General features: G+C 37.9%; 1 protein-coding gene across 1 annotated transcript; it reads left to right on the forward strand.

Moving 5' to 3' along the window:
- The first annotated feature begins 10,655 nt into the window (after positions 1 to 10,655).
- Positions 10,656 to 14,604, forward strand: LOC121777956 (probable protein S-acyltransferase 16). Its single transcript, XM_042175304.1, has 7 exons — positions 10,656 to 10,805; positions 11,945 to 12,091; positions 12,173 to 12,280; positions 12,375 to 12,443; positions 12,555 to 12,653; positions 12,729 to 13,092; positions 14,554 to 14,604. Exons 1-6 carry the CDS (start codon positions 10,656 to 10,658, stop codon positions 12,801 to 12,803), a joined length of 648 nt encoding a protein of 215 aa, XP_042031238.1. The 3' UTR covers positions 12,804 to 13,092; positions 14,554 to 14,604.
- The last annotated feature ends 3,866 nt before the right edge of the window (positions 14,605 to 18,470 follow it).

Genomic DNA, 18,470 nt, shown 5'->3' on the forward strand with positions numbered 1-18,470 from the left:
CGCCATTGCGGGCTCGGAATCGGCTAGCCGATTTTTTTTAATTATGTAATTTTTTTTATAATTTACTTTTTTTAATTTAAATAAAATTATTGCATTTTCTCGTATCTGTGTCGTAAATTTAATTCCGTATTTGCGTGATTGTTTAATTATGTAATTCCGTAATTCGTGTGTGGAAGATGAGTTTTTTTTAAATTAATGTAATTTTTTTAATTAATGTACTTTTTTAAAATTTTAATATTATTATTGAATTTTCCTATATTTGTGTCGTAAATTTAATTCCGTATTTAGCGTGATTGTAATTTTTAATTATGTAATTCCGTAATTCGTGTGTGGAAGAGGAGTTTTTTTTAAATTAATGTATTTTTTTAATTAATGTACTTTTTAAATTTTAATATTATTATTGAATTTTTCCGTATTTGTGTCGTAAATTTAATTCCGTATTTTTCGTGATTGTAAATTTTAATTATGTAATTCCATAGTTTGTGTGTGGAACAAGAGTTTTTTTTAAATTAATGTAATTTTTTTTAATTAATGTATTTTTTTAATTTTAATATTATTATTGAATTTTCTCGTATCTGTGTCGTAAATTTAATTCCGTATTTTGTGTGATTGTTAATTATTTTCACGCATTGCTCGTGAGCATGCGTGACGATTTGAAGACCGGGGGGCACGGGGGTACCGGCGGCGACCGTGGCGACGGGAGCGACGGAGACGAGGAGTGAGGCGGAGGTCGGGTTTTTTTTAAATAATGTAATTTTTTAAAATTAATGTATTTTTTAATGTACTTTTTTTAAAATTAATGTATTTTTTTAATGTACTTTTTTTTAATTTAAATAATATTATTGAATTTTCGCATATCTATTTCGTAAATTTAATTCCGTATTTTGTGTGATTGTCAATTATTTGTTTTATATAATTAGGAGTGATGTGGCTAGGCTATTGCTGGGCTATTTGCTTGTCCTGATGATGTGGCAGAAGGATTTTTAGTGCTGATGATATGGCATGAGAAGTTTGTGACTGAGCTATGGCTGAGCTATTGCTGGGCGAAAGCCATTGTGGATGCTCTGATCGAGCATTCAACCTCTATTACTCCTGCCGCTACTCCACTCTCTCCAGTCTCCAATCCTTCCATTACTCCATTTGAGCTTGACCTCACTAGAGCAGTTTTGCACCATAGCCACATCAACATGTCCATAACAATCTTCAACCTCAACTTTTCTCTTTCAATCTCTTCTACTATCACTGACATTAATAAACTCGAGCTTGGCCTGCTTACCAACCGAAATCCCCATCTCTGCATCTCTAATTCCAGGTTCACCCTTCATTATTTGCTAGCCTCATCTATAACTATTATAAAAGCCAAGTTCTCAAAAATTTGTTTTTCCCGCCAACTTTTATGAAATATTGAGAAGTATATTATAAAATTGTATTAGCATACAATATTAATATATGATTGATTTGATATAGAGAATAAATGGTTGTTAATTAGTCAAATTGCACTCTTTTTGACAATTGAGTAAAAATAAGATCAAGTGGTCTCTCTCTCATTTATTTTATTAACCAATAAGATTATGCCATTTGGTACAATCTCATAGGTCAATAAATATTTTATTTATTATTCAAATATCTTTAATATATTAAATGAAATCGATAAAAAAAATTATACCAAAATTCATATTTTTTCATCCTCTACAAATTGATATCACATTTGCTATAGTTCTATTCACAAAAAAATCTCTATTCCTCTCCACATGTAATCTTTCTTCAATTTTATTATTTCTCTTTTTTAAAAAAAAAATTTATTTACCATGGATGATGAGAGTGACATGTTCTCTAATTCCCCAAATTTCAATCGTCCCAAGATTATTTGTATTTAATTGTTGCAACTTATGATTTTTATTTATTTGTTTTAAATATTTTTGTCATTTTTTATAATTTATCAAAAAAATTGTTATAATATAATCTATACATATATAAAAGTCAAGTTGTGAGAATTTTTGTGTCCCCCTTTTCATGATTTTTTATTAACTATATAATTTTAGTAGCATGCACTATTGGATATTGATTTGATATAGAGAATAAAGAGATGTCAATTAGTTAAAGCACACTCTTTTTGACCATTGGGTAAAAATAAGATCAAGTGGTCTCTCTCAATTTATTTTATTGACCAATGAGATTATGCTATTTGTTACAATCTCATAGGTCAATAAATATTTTATTTATTATTTAAATATCTTTATATCTTTTATTTATTATTTAAATATCTTTTATATATTAAAAAAAAATCTCTATTTCTCTCTCCATGTAATCTTTCTTCAATTTTATTATTTCTCATTTTTTCTAAAATTTATTCACCATGGATGATGAGAATAACATTTTCTCTAATCCCCAAAATTCCAATCATCCCAAGATTATTTGTATTTAATTGTTGCAACTTATGGTTTTTATTTATTTGATTTAAATTTATTCCTTTTTGTCTTTTTTTTTATAATTTATCAAAAAAGTTTATTATAATACAATCTATACATCCATAAAAGCCAAGTTGTGAGAATTTTGTTTTCCCCTTTTCATGAATTTTTTTTAATTATAAAATTTTAGTAGCATGCACTATTGGATATTAATACAAGATTTATAACATGAGATATATGACATAAAAGTGTTGTTAGATTTATCAAATCATAGTTGTCATGATTAAAAAAGTTAAAAGATAAAAGCAATGGTATATTATACTACTACTATTATCTAATGGGTAAAATAAAAATTCACTTGTCTTATTGCATTGATGCTTGATTGATTTGATCACTGAGAGGAATGTGTTATCTTTATCTCTACATGTAATCTTTCATATGCTTGATTGATTTGATTAGTTGTAAATCACCCATCTTTCTCTCTAAATTGGTGCAAGACGATGTTTGGATGCATTTTAAACTAAAAGATGGGTGATTTAAGCATAAAGTTATGTAATATAATTTTAAATTCTTTTGGTATAAATTGATTAATTGAATACATTAGATGCAATATCTTGGTGAAAGAGGCCATTAAATTGTCTTACTCTCACTTATGTATTCCTACTAATATGAGGCCCTTATATATAATTTATTTTTTATGTTGACATATAAGAATTATCTTAATATAATTAAATTATAGTAGTGCTAAATAAACCTTTATTTTTAAACTTATGTATTGTTTATTGCTCCCTTATACATGTACTCCAAAAGTGGGCAATAGGCGGAACATTGAATTCAATACGAGCCCATTAGATATAAGTTCAATTTGTGTTGCTTTTTATTAACCTAACTTCGCGCTAACTATGGAAAAGTCATTTGTGCAAATTGCATCCGATGCAAATTTCGTAAATGATGACATAGAGAAATAAAGTGAATGAAATATGAAAGACCACGATCAAATGTGAATAAAGAAAAAGAGAACCAGATAAAAAAAAGTGAGTAATAAATTAGAAGTTATTTTTCATTTTAAATATAAGACTATTTTTTATGAAAGACCGGAAATGGAGCTATGAGACTATTTTTTGAAGACGAAGATAATATTTAACAAAATGGATGATTTGATAGTGAAGCTAAATTGTTCAAATGGGCTATGCAGGCCCAACCCATGCCCATGAGGTCTGAATAAGCCAATCACGAAACTTTGAAATTGCCATCCATTTAAAGCAAGTGAATATATTAGCGGAGTCAATATTAACTTTTAGACTCTAGATATTGATCATTTTGTGTTTTATTAGGATTGGTTATATAGAATTTAAAATTATAGATATTATGTTTATAGAATTATTGGGATTGTCTTTATTAATTTAGTATAATTCATTCGTTAATTCTCAATTATTGAATAATTGATTGTTGCAAAATTTGAGATGTTTTAGCATGTAGATATATTTATAGAGAAGTTATTTTTGGGTCTTATTAATGAATTTGTATAGTTATTGTTACATATAAACTATAGTATTTGAGTATAAATTGGTTTCTTTATATATTGAATTTCTGATTATATATTGTAGCTGGTTATTGGATTGGATTGACTTGATTTTATTGATTTTTTTGGTCTTATTGTATATCGATTGAATTTGTAGAGCCAAACAATATCATCTTTCTTTAAAAGTTCGGGCTTATTTTGTAAATTGTAAGTATTTATTTTGTTTTTATAAAATTTTATTTCTCTTTCATAAAGTTAATACTAATATTTAAGTTTGTGTACGCTTGTGATAGATTATGTACCGTGAAATTAAAGAACAATATCTCAATTAGAAATACTTACATATATATAAGGGAGCATTATTCTCGTATTCATCCCTTAGATCATTTATTCTTCTAAATATGGGTCGTTGGATCTGATTCATCAACGGTCCAGATGGATGTTTGTTTTTATAACCCGTGTTGCATCGAAATTTAAGCATTCAGATGAATTCCACCCTTCCATCGACGTATTCTCTCTCATTTAACACTCTCTAACTTCCTCTCCACTCTTCTGCCTTTCCCACTCCCCTTCTTCCATTAAACACAAACCCTAGCCGCCGCCGTTATTTTCCGTCGGAAGCCTAGGAAAAATTTGTCATCACTTTCCTAGATCCCGTCACCCACCCTCCACCAGTGCAAACATCGAACGCAAACCGGCAACACCGGTGCTGTCGTATTCACCAAGTCGACAAGGTATGTGTGAAAAAGGCAGACTAGAATCCGAATTCATGAATTTTTAGACACGAAAAGCAAAGATTTTAACATCCACTACGTTGCGATTTTCGAAATTCGTAAATTAGTAGTTTGTTTGGTCAAGGTTTTCTCTGTATCCGAAGCGCAGACATCAATTTTGGGTTTAGAATGATGGATTCAGGTATCTAATGCCTTTTTGTTATGACAGATTCGCAATGACTAAACGAGGTCGTCCTTCGTGCTCTCAACCTACACAAGCTGCAGGTATAACTGCGTGTATAATTGCGTCATTTGATTGAGCGTATGAAGTGAGCGTATAATTGGTTCAGTTGTTCGACATCAATTAGGCTTCCATTGTGTATTCATCTTCATGTCTGGGTAATGACTGGAAGGGTAATTGCATGAATGTTTTGTGCGCATTAGATAATCTAAAATCCACATTATTGATGTACTTGGATGCATTATTTGTTACATATTTTGACTTATGTACCCGGTTCGTTGGCTGTTGTGGGAAAAATGGTTATTGGAAGATACGTATGTACATTATTTGGTTTAGGTAGTGCATTATGTAGCTGCTAGTTGTCATTATATGCAGTACATTATGCATTATTAGAGGTATTATGTATATGTGTTAATCAACTCTGTCAAGATTACATATTTACATTATTTGGTTTAGACAGTGCATTATGTATCTTTAAGTTGTCATTATCTGCAGTATATTATGCATTATGAGAGGTATTGTGTATATGGGGTAATCAACTCAGCGAAGATTACATATGTGCAGTATTTGGTTTAGGAAGTGCATTATGCGGTATGTAATTGTCATTATTTGGAGTCTATTATGCATTATGAGAGGTATTTTGCATATGGGTTAATCATCTCTGTGAAGATTACATATGTGTATTGTTTGGTTTAGGCAGTGCATTGTATAACAGGTTATTGTCATTATTTGGAGTATATTATGCATTATTAGAGTTTTTTATATTGGTTAATAGACTCAATGAAGATTACATATGTGCATTATTTGGTTTGTACAATGCATTATGTAGTAGGTTATTGGCATTATTTGGTTTTTATTAGGCATTTGTTAGAGGTATTTTTATATTGGTTAATAGACTCAGTGAAGATTCAAAGTGTAAAATGATCCATTATTGAATGCAATATAAATATGTGCATTTTTTTATTTGTCTTGCACATTATAGGTTAAGTTTTTGTAATTATTTACATTATAGTATTCATTAGGAAGGTTATTGTGTATATGTGAGAATTATTTCAGTGAATTTCAAAGTACACATTATTTGAAATCAGAAGTGCTTGTTGTCGTTAGTATTATTCATTATTTGGAGTATATTATGCATTATGAGAGGTATTTTGTATATGGGTTAATCAACTCAGTGAAGATTACATATGTGCATTATTTAGTGTAAGCAGTGCATTATGTAGCAGGTAATTGTCATTATTTGGAGTATAATAGGCATTATGAGAGGTATTGTTTATATTGGTTAATCCACTCAGTGAAGATTCAAAGTGCGCATACCATGCTATATTCTGTTTTAATGATAATTTTCTGATGTTTTATGTTGTTTGTTCCATATTAGAGTAGCAGCTAAGACTCGACATCGACGAAGCGGTCGACGATGTAATTCCGGTAGCACTTGCGAAAAAATTCAGGGATAGATTGGCCGAGGTAAGCCCAAGTACGACTGGAGATCAGGGTGAGCCGATGAACCCTAGAGGAAGAAAGAGCGATCGTCTCTGGCATCATATGTACATTATGTAAATCAGTCAAAATTAGTCCATAACTGCGATTATAACAAAACACTAGTTTTATAACTCAAACTACTATTCTTTGTTAACGTTGTCATTAATGTGTACATACTACACCCTAACCCCTAGGCTTGTTAAACCCTTAGGGAAAACAAGAATCGTTTGCCAAACATCGAAACACGACACACCTTAAATTAAACGGGTCAGGATAAATGTTCATTACATATCACAAATAATGCATTACAGAAACTAAAACTACGCATTATACTACACAATATGTACATTATGTATAACTGTTTTAAAAAATACCGACGCACTATGCATGTGCAACCCGAGATGAATTAATGCAGCTCGTGTATTTGGACAACGTTTTTTAGACTTAGAACATACTACGCCCTAGCCCCTGGGCTTGTTAAACCCTTAGGGAAAACAAGAAACATGCGCCAAACATCGAAACATGGTACAACTTAAATTAAACGGGGCAGGATAAATGTTCATTACATATCACAAATAATGCATTACAGAAACTAAAACTACGCATTATACTACACAATATGTACATTATGTATATATGTTTTAGAAAATGCCTACGCGCTATGCATGTGCAACCCGAGATGAATTACTGCAGCTCGTGTATTTGGACAACGTTTTTTAGGCTTAGAACATACTACACCCTGGCCCTTGGGCTTGTTAAACCCTTTGGGAAAATAAGAAACGTGCGCCAAATATCGAAACACGACACAACTTAAATTAAACGGGCCAGGATAAATGTTCATTACATATCATAAATAATGCATTACAGAAACTAAAACTACGCATTATACTACACAATATGTACATTATGTATATCTGTTTTAAAAAAATGCCTACGCGCTATGCATGTGCAACCCGAGATGAATTAATGCAGCTCGTGTATTTGGACAACGTTTTTTAGACTTAGACCATACTACACCCTAGCCCCTAGGCTTGTTAAACCCTTAGGGAAAATAAGAAACATGCGCCAAACATCGAAACACGGCACAACTTAAACTAAACGGGGCAGGATAAATGTTCAGTACATATCACAAATAATGCATTACAGAAACTAAAACTACGCATTATACTACACAATATGTACATTATGTATATCTGTTTTAAAAAATGCCTACGCGTTATGCATGTGCAACCCGAGATGAATTACTGCAGCTCGTGTATTTGGACAACATTTTTTAGACTTAGAACATACTACACCCTAGCCCCTGGGCTTGTTAAACCCTTAGGGAAAATAAGGAACATGCGCAAACATCGAAACACGGCACAACTTAAATTAAACGGGGCAGGATAAATGTTCAGTACATATCACAAATAATGCATTACAGAAACTAAAACTACGCATTATACTACACAATATGTACATTATGTATATCTGTTTTAGAAAATGCCTACGCGCTATGCATATGCAACCCGAGATGAATTACTGCAGCTCGTGTATTTGGACAACGTTTTTTAGACTTAGAACATACTACACCCTGGCCCTTGGGCTTGTTAAACCCTTTGGGAAAACAAGAAACGTGCGCCAAATATCGAAACACGACACAACTTAAATTAAACGGGGCAGGATAAATGTTCATTACATATCATAAATAATGCATTACAGAAACTAAAACTACGCATTATACTACACAATATGTACATTATGTATATCTGTTTTAAAAAAAGCCTACGCGCTATGCATGTGCAACCCGAGATGAATTACTGCAGCTCGTGTATTTGGACAATGTTTTTTGGACTTAGACTATACTACACCCTAGCCCCTAGGCTTGTTAAACCCTTAGGGAAAATAAGAATCGTTCGCCAAACATCGAAACACGGCACAACTTAAATTAAACGGGGCAGGATAAATGTTCATTACATATCACAAATAATGCATTACCGAAACTAAAACTATGCATTATACTACACAATATGTACATTATGTATATCTGTTTTAAAAAATGCCTACGCGCTATCCATGTGCAACCCGAGATGAATTACTGTAGCTCGTGTATTTGGACAACGTTTGTTAGACTTAGAACATACTACACCCTTGCCCCTGGGCTTGTTAAACCCTTAGGACAAACAAGAAAAGTGCGCCAAACATCGAAACAAGACACAACTTAAATTAAACGGGGCAGTATAAATGTTCATTACATATCACAAATTATGTATTACAGAAACTAAAATTACGCATTATACTACACAATATGTACATTATGTATATCTGTTTTAAAAAATGCCTACGCGCTATGCATGTGCAACCCGAGATTAATTACTGCAGCTCATGTATTTGGACAATATTTTTTAGACTTAGAACATACTACACCCTAGCCTCTGGGCATGTTAAAACCCTTAGGGAATACAAGAAACATGCGCCAAACATCGAAACACGACACAACTTAAATTAAACGGGGCAGGATAAATGTTCATTACATATCACAAATAATGCATTACAGAAACTAAAACTACGCATTATACTACACAATATGTACATTATGTATATCTGTTTTAAAAAATGTCTACGCGCTATGCATGTGCAACCCGATATGAATTACTGCAGCTCGTGTATTTGGACAACGTTTTTCAGACTTAGAACATACTACACCCTAGCCCCTGGGCTTGTTAAACCCTTAGAGAAAACAAGAAACGTGCGTCAAACATCGAAACACGACACAACTTAAATTAAACGGGGCAAGATAAATGTTCATTACATATCACAAATAATACATTACAGAAACTAAAACAACGCATTATACTACACAATATGTATATTATGTATATCTGTTTTAAAAAATACCGATGCGCTATGCATGTGCAACCCGAGATGAATTACTGCAGCTCGTGTATTTGGACAACGTTTTTTAGACTTAGAACATACTACACCCTAGCCCCTGGGCTTGTTAAAACCCTTAGGGAAAACAAGAAACATGCGCCAAACATCGAAATACGGCACAACTTAAATTAAATCGGGCAGGATAAATGTTCATTACATATCACAAATAATGCATTACAGAAACTAAAATTACGCATTATACTACACAATATGTACATTATGTATATCTGTTTTAAAAAATGCCTACGCGCTATGCATGTGCAACCCAGACGAATGACTGCAGCTCATGTATTTGGACAACGTTTTTTAGACTTAGAACATACTACACCCTAGCCCCTAAGCTTGCTAAACCCTTAGGGAAAACAAGAAACGTGCGTCAAACATCGAAATACGACACAACTTAAATTAAACGGGCCAGGATAAATGTTCATTACATATCACAAATAATGCATTACAGAAACTAAACTACGCATTATACTGTACAATATGTACATTTTGTATATCGTTAGCCACAAATACACAAACGGTATTCTCCACAACCAATTTAATGCGACGGCGCCGATTTATTGGTTGTGAATTTTTTCAGGAATTGGTTTTCTCATAAAGCACAGACGTCAATAAAGATGCATAAATTTTTGGGAGAGATGAGATATTGGAAACATGATCTTAATTCATAATAATCGCGGTATTCTTCACAACCAATTTAATGCGACGCCGCTGATTTCTTGGTTGTGAATTTTTTCAAGAATTGGTTTTCTCATGAAGCATAGACGTCAATGGAGAAGCATAAATTTTTGGGAGAGAAGAGATATTGGAAACATGATTTTAATTAATAATAACCGCAGCTATTTAGGGAGAGGAAATCATGGAAGTTTCCATAACCACCAATTTATTGTTTACCTATTTTGACCTTTTCGGATTTTAATTGAATTAAATTTAATGGTTAAAGCCAATAATTTAGGCCATAGGATGGAGGAAATAAACGATTGAGATAAAAATGAAAATATGAGAAAATATGAAAAAAGGAAATGAATACATCCCTATATATGGAATCTTATATATATATATGGCACCGCGCGGGTGGAAAACAGTCACAGCTAAAACTAAAAATGGAAATAGCCAAAAAATTAACAAAAATTAGAAAACTTTTTCTAATGATATTGATCAAATCATAGCAAGAAACTCATACCCATCTACTCTAATTTCTGGAAGTGGATGATATGGAAACAAAAAAAAAAAAAAATCTGAGTAAGCCTACATACCACAATTATAAGGCACGGCGGTATTGGATCAAACGCGCCGTCATCTTCTACATCTAATTCTCCACGGTGTTCGTCTTCATCGACCGCTGGTTTGGCCTCGGATTCTCTCCCGGCATGCTAAACGCCGTCGTTTTCACTTTCATTGCACTCGTGAGCATATCCAGCTACCGCCGCGCCATTTACACCGATCCGGGTTGGGCCCCGAGCTCATTTGTGCCCGATGTTGAGGACGCAGGCACCCCGATCCACGAGATCAAGCGCAAAGTTCGCCATTCTTCTGTTTTTCTTCTGTTTCGCCGGTTATTTTGCATGTGTTCTTACGGCATTTCCCTCGTGCCAATATGCTAATATGAGGAAAAAGAAAAAAAAAAGTTGAGTGGAATTTTTGCGAAAATGGATAGTTCTCTCGCCTTTTTCCAGAATTGCTGTTGTATTCTGAAATGTAAATGCATGTGCTGATTCCGTTGATTTCGGAGGTGTTTGTGAACTAATATACAGTTGTCAAGTAATCTGCAGCTTTTTGAGTCATTTTAGTTTGTCCAGTTTTGATTCTAGCCATGTCCCTTGTGATTTCAAATTTTCTTTTCCCTGATTTGTTTTGCATTCATTTGTAGTTATAGTTTCATTATAGACTAAATGTCAATTTTGTTCCTAAACATATGAACAAAGTACGAATTTGGTCTAAAACATTCACTTTTTTAAAAACAGATCCATAACAAATGAAAATGTCTCCAAAGTAATCATTGGTCCTTTTTGTGACGGTTCTGTCAAAAAAACTAACGGTCAACACTAATTGCACAGTGGCATGACCGTTAGTTTTTTAACGGAACCGTAAAAAAAGGGCCAATCCGATAAATATTTCATTTGTTATGGACCTGTTTTTCAAAAAGTGAATGTTTAGGACAAAAAATGACCTTTACTCTTCATTATATTGTATATGAAAATTAGGTTTGTTGCGATATATTTTTGGAGTTTGTGATGGAATTGATATTAGAAAGCTAGATCAAATGTTTTATGCTGATTGGTCCACAAGATTGGAATTCGGTAGGACAGTGATGAGTCCATCGCGGTGGTGTTAGCTCTTGGCATTGGCTTAAATTTGTTGCCTTGATTTTATAAGATTGTATGATGTGGCCACAAGATTGAATTTGATAGGACAGTGATCAATCCCTAAAGATTGGAATCATTGTGGTGCTGATTGGCGGTGTTAGCTCTTTGGCATTGGCTTAAATTTGTTGTTTTCTCCTGACAAAGTGCAAATTGAATTTGAAGTTGTGTAAATCAAATATGCTTACTAGACAGTAGTAATACTGGTTTGGTGTTTTCATTATTGTTGTTGTTGTGTTGCGTCCCGTCCTTGCATGAGAGCCAAATGTCAGTGGCTGAAATTCTATTTTTTCTAGCCTGCACAGCGCGTTGGTATTGTCCTTTTTCTTCAGAAATGTCGACAGGGTGGTGATTTGAGGTACTGCCAGAAGTGTTCGCACTATAAGCCTCCTCGCGCCCATCATTGCCGCATCTGTAATACTAATAGATGTGTTTTACGAATGGTATGCCCAATCCATGCAATGTTTTTCCATTTTCTTGACTGCCCTGTATAATGCTGTTAAACAGTTGCCTCTTGATGCTAGGATCACCATTGTATTTGGATGAATAACTGTGTGGGGCACGGAAACTACAAGATAGATCTTCTTTGTCTTTCTGTTTTATATGCTGTTCTTGCTTGCATATACTCCCTGGTACGCTTTACTTTGTGGTGCATCCTTCTTACCTTTGTCTCATCTGCATTCACACTTTGATATGAATCATTTGATCGACCTTGTGTTATTTTAGGTATTGCTTGTTGGAAGTGCGACAGTTTATTCTCATCAAGACAGTGAAGACTCTTCCAGAATAATACATGTGATTACTTCTAGTTCGTTTTTTGTTTTATTACTTTCTCTGGATTTATATTCTGTTGTAATGACTAAGGATTTATGTTCTCTATTGTACTGACTAAGGATTTATGTTCAGGTTAATTCAGGTTTACTGTTGGTACCCTTGTGTTTGGCGCTAGGATTTTTCCTCGGGTGGCACTTCTATCTTATTTTACAAAACAAGACTACAATCGAGGTTTTTTTATAGTAGTTTCCCTCTACTTAATTTCGACCAAAAAGAATAGTCTGAATTTATTTTTTGTCTTGGCAGTACTATGACGGTGTAAGAGCGATGTGGCTTGCTGAGAAAGGAGGCCAGATCTATTCACATCCTTATGATATTTGAGAATTTGACAGCAGTTAGTGCTCTTTCTGTATCTTGTTTGCTGCTTCACGATCCTTTAGTAACATCTTTGTGGAAAACTCGAAAAGAATTTTACTTGTAAAACCTAATTGGTTGTCTTCATTCATCTGGGTCCAAAAGTTCAGTGCTGGCTTTGCCCCAGTTCAGGACATATTGGGTCTGGCCTTCGATTCAAAACTAAGTACGATGCCCTCATGGGATTATCAACTCCAGATTGACGAGGAGTTTGTGGCTCCAGATAAATACACTCAATACTCTGCTGATGATGATGGTAAGTGATGGTTCCGCGAATTTCTGATGTTAATAAATGCTGGTAGAGAAGGAAGATTATGACACAGAATTTACGTGGTTCGATTTACTGAAGTAAATCTACGTCCACGGGAAGAAGGGAGGGCAAGATTGTATTGCTTGATCTGGGATTACAGCTTACAACACAGACTTGCTATATGGTATTTTATCTCTAGAGAGCTTAACCCTTTTCTATCTGATCTAAGTTCTATTTATACATTGAACTAAGGTCGTGGTTTGCAGCCCCACTAACAAGATCGTGGGTGAGCAATAACTGCTCAATAACTGCTTCGTACCACTAAATAGATCGTGGGTATAGCGGAGGTCGTGGAGGCCTTTCATGAGTCCACTAACTCCTAGTTCGGTCGAATGCTGAGACCGAACTGCTGGACTTTACCGATCAGCTCTTGCCGATCTGAGAGGAGAGCTTGACTGGTCGGCTTTTACCGAGCTGTAGGCTGAGTCCGAACTCTTGGGTCGTGCCGAACTCTTTGGTGCCGAACAGATACTCTTTCTTGGGCTCTGGGCTGATGGGCCGTCACTGTTATTGGGCTTGCCATTAGGGTTTAGTTCGTACCCCATCACTACCCCCCCCCGAAAAGCGAAGTGAATCACTTCGGCGAGGTGAGTCACTTCGGCATTCTGGATAATGGTAAGAAAAATGTCTTCTTCTTCTTCGGAGTCGGGTAGCGGTAGGAAAGGGGATAAGGGGTCTTCTGGCCGGAAAGAGTCCGGGGAGAAGACTGTAGAGTATTTCCCTAGTATTTTGAGTAAGGATACTGTGATATCCCTACCCGAAAAATACTTTTTTCCTGGGGGGAAGGCGGTGGTACCTGACGGTGATCATAGGGCTGACTCCCCGCCGGAGGGGTACGCCACCGTGTACGAGGCCTGCTTAGAATGCGGGCTTCGTTTCCCCCTCCCTTCTGCCTTTATAGATTTACTAGATTTTTTTCAGCTTCCTTTAGGCCAAGTGACTCCGAACTCTTGGAGGCACTTGTCGGCCTTCGCTGCCGAACTCCGTAGGTTAGGAAGGGATTTGTCTTTGAAGGCGATCCTTAAATTCTTTCAATTTAAGAGGAAGGGGTCTTGGTTTTACTTGATCCCGTTACAGCCCTTTAGGGCCTTTTGTAAAACGAAGTGGCCGAAGTGGCAAAATCGCTTCTTCTACTATGATAGGACCGCGGCTCCTAGTTTTCCCTGGAGAGGGCCGGAGTCCGTTATCCGTCATCCTCGGCCTGAACCGTTGGACGAGCTCGATGGCGAGCTCAACAAGATTCCCATAGTTAGGAAACAATACACGGAGTCTGAGCTCGTCAAGGGCGACGTCGTGTTCGACATCTCGTCTTCGGACGAAGAGGCCGAGGGTGAGGATTTCTCTTTATCTTTATGCTCTACTGCTTTAACGAAGAAAACCTGACTTTGCTTTCTTGCTTTTTGGCAGTGTACATGCTGAGTAAGGCTAGCCGCAAATCTTCGGAGCCCAAGGAGCCGGAGAGGCCGAAAACCACCAGCTCGGCGTCTGATGCCGAGAGGACTCCGAAAAGGCAAAAAACCTCTTCGGATCCGAAGAAGCCGGAGTCGACTTCGGCAAAGGGGAAGGGGAGGGCCCAGAAGCCCCCGAGAGTGCCAGAGAAAGATGTGGTCTTGGCGCCTCCTTCGGAACATATCTGTGAGCCGTTTTTATGGCCCACGGACTTCGCCGAGGTGAACTCTCTTCTTGATTTTCTGGCCTTGCTTTTTTTCCTGTATTTTTTGTGGCCCCTTTGTTGACTTTTTTCTTTATCCATTTTCAGAGGAACGATATGCTCTCCAAGCTCGTCGCCGTCGAACTCTCCAAAGCGTCCAATGACTATGCTGAGATGCAGAGGAAGTTGGCGGCTGCTTGTCATCGGGCCGAACAGGCTGAGGCTAACTTTGAGAAGGCCAGAGCTGCTAGGATTTCGGCCCAGGATGAAGCTCAGTTTGCCAAAAACCAGCTCGTCATCCAGCGAGAGCAGACGAAACGGAGGGATACTGCCGCCGTGGCTGCCCAGGGGGAGGCTCTCCGTGTTTACACGGAGAAACTCTTTTTGAGCAGCCAGTTCTCGGCCTTTGTCGGTAGTCTGGTAAGGCTAATTGCCGATAAGGGCGAGCAGGGGGCCGACGTCGTGCTGCCTCTGTACAGCCGAGAGATAGCAGCTCGGCTTCAGAATCTGCCGCTCCTTGAGGAGCTCGCTTCATCTTCGGTCCTGCTTTCTGCAGACCGAGTCCGGAGTTGCCGAGCTGATCGGGACGAGAACCTGGAGGCTATCTTTGCCTCCGTGGGACCCGTTTCACCCGCTTCGACTTACAACGGAGAGGGTGAGGCCGAGCCGCCGGAGCTGGAGGCCGAAGTCGAGCGGGCCGGGCATCCGGAGAAGGAGGCCGATCAGGAGGCGGAGGCGAGGCCGGCAGGAGGCGAGGCCGGGGCTGAGGTAGTTCAGGAGAAAGAAGCTGAACCAGACCAAGGAGCCGGAGACGAAGCTGGCGGAGTATGATTTCGTCTCCCTTCTCTTAGTCTAGTTTCTTCCTTGTAAAATGGCCTTGAAGCCCTCCTAGTGTAAAAAATTTTCCTTGTGAATGAAAAATTCTCTACACTTGTCTTCGTATAGCTTTTCGTACTCGCCTTTATTCCTGTAGTATTTTACTATCTGCTCGGTACATCTGCCGAACTAATATAGCTGCTTTGTACTCAAGGAGATGGAGATACTTCACTGGAAACGGCTGTACTCTTCGGCTTTAGACGAAGCTGAGAAAAGAGCTATAGCCGATCAGACGAAGAATGACGAGCTTCTGGCTCGTTTAGTGAAGCTGGAGGCCGATAATAAGGACTTAGAGTCCGATAAGAAGGATCTGGAGGCCGAGCTGAATACGACCATTGCTGAGAGGACTGCGTACGAGGATTACATCCGTGTGCGCGGGGGCTTGACCATATCAGATGTTCAGGGTCGAGTTGACGAACTGTGGGAGGAATATCATGTACTCCGGAGGAACAATGCGCTGGAGAGCTCGGCTTGCCAACAAGTTGTGAAATCATTACGGCGCTGGGCTTCTCGGTACGACATTGTTCTTTCTCGGCGCCCCTCCATAGAAAGATTCCTTCGGCATATCGTGGCAACAGATGCTCGCACTCCAGATCAAACCTCTGGTTCCCTTGTTCAAAATCCTACTCCCAGTCAACAACGAACTCCGGAACAGCCGGAAGCGTCAAGACGAGAACGGGCTCAGGAGCAACCGGAATCGTCAAGACAGGGACGGACTGAAATTCGCCGAGGAGTTGTGACTATGAGCGAGCAAGATCAGCAGATGCTTATTGCAGAGACTCTTCATCGCCGAGGTGTTAGGACTTCTCGGGCTCGGGGAAGAGGCGTTGGGTCGAGGATAGCATCTCGTCGACCTGCTTATTCTTCATCTGCTCGGAACAACCGAACTCGGCTTCCAGAGGGTTTTGCAGATAGGTGGCTTAACTTCAGCAACCCTGGACAGTAGAATAGTCCTTTGTAATAGCGTAACGCCATTTTGTAGGGTAGCGGAGTTGTATGCCGAACAAGATTTGAAAAATGAAATTTTGTTTTCGCTTCTAACACTGTATTTACAGCTTAGCGAAAAAATTTCATCGTACTTGTCCTCGGTCTTATGAAGTAAACTTCTTTGACCGGACTTGGTCCTTGGTCTTATGAAGTAAACTTCTTTGACCGGACTCGTCTTTGGTCTGATGAAATAAACATCTTTGACCGGACTCGTCTTTGGTCTGATGAAATAAACATCTTTGACCGGACTCGTCTTTGATCTGATGAAATAAACATCTTTGACCGGACTCGTCTTTGGTCTGATGAAATAACCATCTTTGACCGGACTCGTCTTTGGTCTGATGAAATAAACATCTTTGACCGGACTCGTCTTTGGTCTGATGAAATAAACATCTTTGACCGGACTTGGTTTGTGTTCTAATTTGGCGATTTTTGTCGCCGGGATCGAACTTTCCCTTGTCCTAATTCGGCGAGTTTTATCGCGTGGATCGGACTTTCCCAGTTAACCGAAGTGGTCTTATGCAGTAAACCTCTTTGACTGGACATGGTCGTCCCCGGTCTTATGAGGTAAACTTCTTTGACCGAACTTGGTCGTCCTAATTCGGCGAGGTTTATCGCGTGGATCGGACTTTCCCTTATTGCAGTTCGTTTCAGACGAAGTGCTTGTTAAGCTGAATTGTGGTCTTGTATCCTCCTTAGAAGCTTGGACTCACAATCGTTGGCTTATTGCAGTTCGTTTCAGACGGACTGCTTGTTGAGCTGAATTGTGGTCTTATATCCTCCTTAGAAGCTTGGACTCACAATAGTCTTTAATAATCGATCTAAAAAGGGGATCAGTCTTTAAAGAACGATATACCTGGGTACCATTTGTAAGAGACGACAAGCACATAGAGACAAAACACATAGAGAAAAAATGAAAAAGACGAAAGAAAAAAAACTTTAAACTTTTTATAAAACGACAAGTAAAAGGTACAAGCAAAAACAAACAAATAAAAACATGTACCCCTATGACCGAACTAGACACAAGACAGACTGACCGGACTTTGTCTCTTACAAGTGGAACTTCTTGAGGTTGGAGACGTGCCATGTTCGGGGTACTTGTTCTCCTGACATGTGAGTCAATTTATAAGACCCTTTGCCGAGGACTTCTGACACCCGATACGGACCCTCCCATGTGGGCTCGAGTTTGCCCAGCTTTTCTGCTCGGCTTACTTCGTTGTTTCTCAAGACGAGATCTCCCACTTGAAATTGAAGCTTTTTCACCCTTTGGTTATAATACCGGGCTACTTGCTCCTTATACTTGGCTGCTTTTATGCACGCCAATTCTCTTCTTTCTTCGGCGAGATCTAGTTCTGCTCTCAGTCCGTCGTCATTCATTTCTGAGGAGAAATTTAGAGTTCGGGGACTGGGTACGCCGATCTCCACCGGAATTACGGCTTCAGTGCCGTACACCAGACTATACGGAGTTTCACCGTTGGAGGTTTTGGGTGTAGTTCGATAGGACCATAGGACTTGAGGGAGATTTTCTACCCATTGTCCTTTGGCTTGTTCTAACCGAGCTTTTAACCCTTTCACCAGAATCCGGTTCGTTACTTCCGTTTGTCCGTTTGCTTGGGGATGGGAGACCGAAGTGAACCGCTGTTGAATGTTCAGCTCTTGGCACCAATTTTTGAACGTCTTGTCGGTGAACTGAGTCCCATTATCCGAGATGAGGATGTGGGGTATGCCAAATCGGCACACTATGTTCTTCCAGACGAAGTCCAATGCCTTTGAGCTCGTTATCGTAGCTAATGGTTCAGCCTCCACCCAC

Source organism: Salvia splendens, chromosome 2 (genome assembly GCF_004379255.2).
Source record: "Salvia splendens isolate huo1 chromosome 2, SspV2, whole genome shotgun sequence".
NCBI lineage: Eukaryota > Viridiplantae > Streptophyta > Magnoliopsida > Lamiales > Lamiaceae > Salvia > Salvia splendens.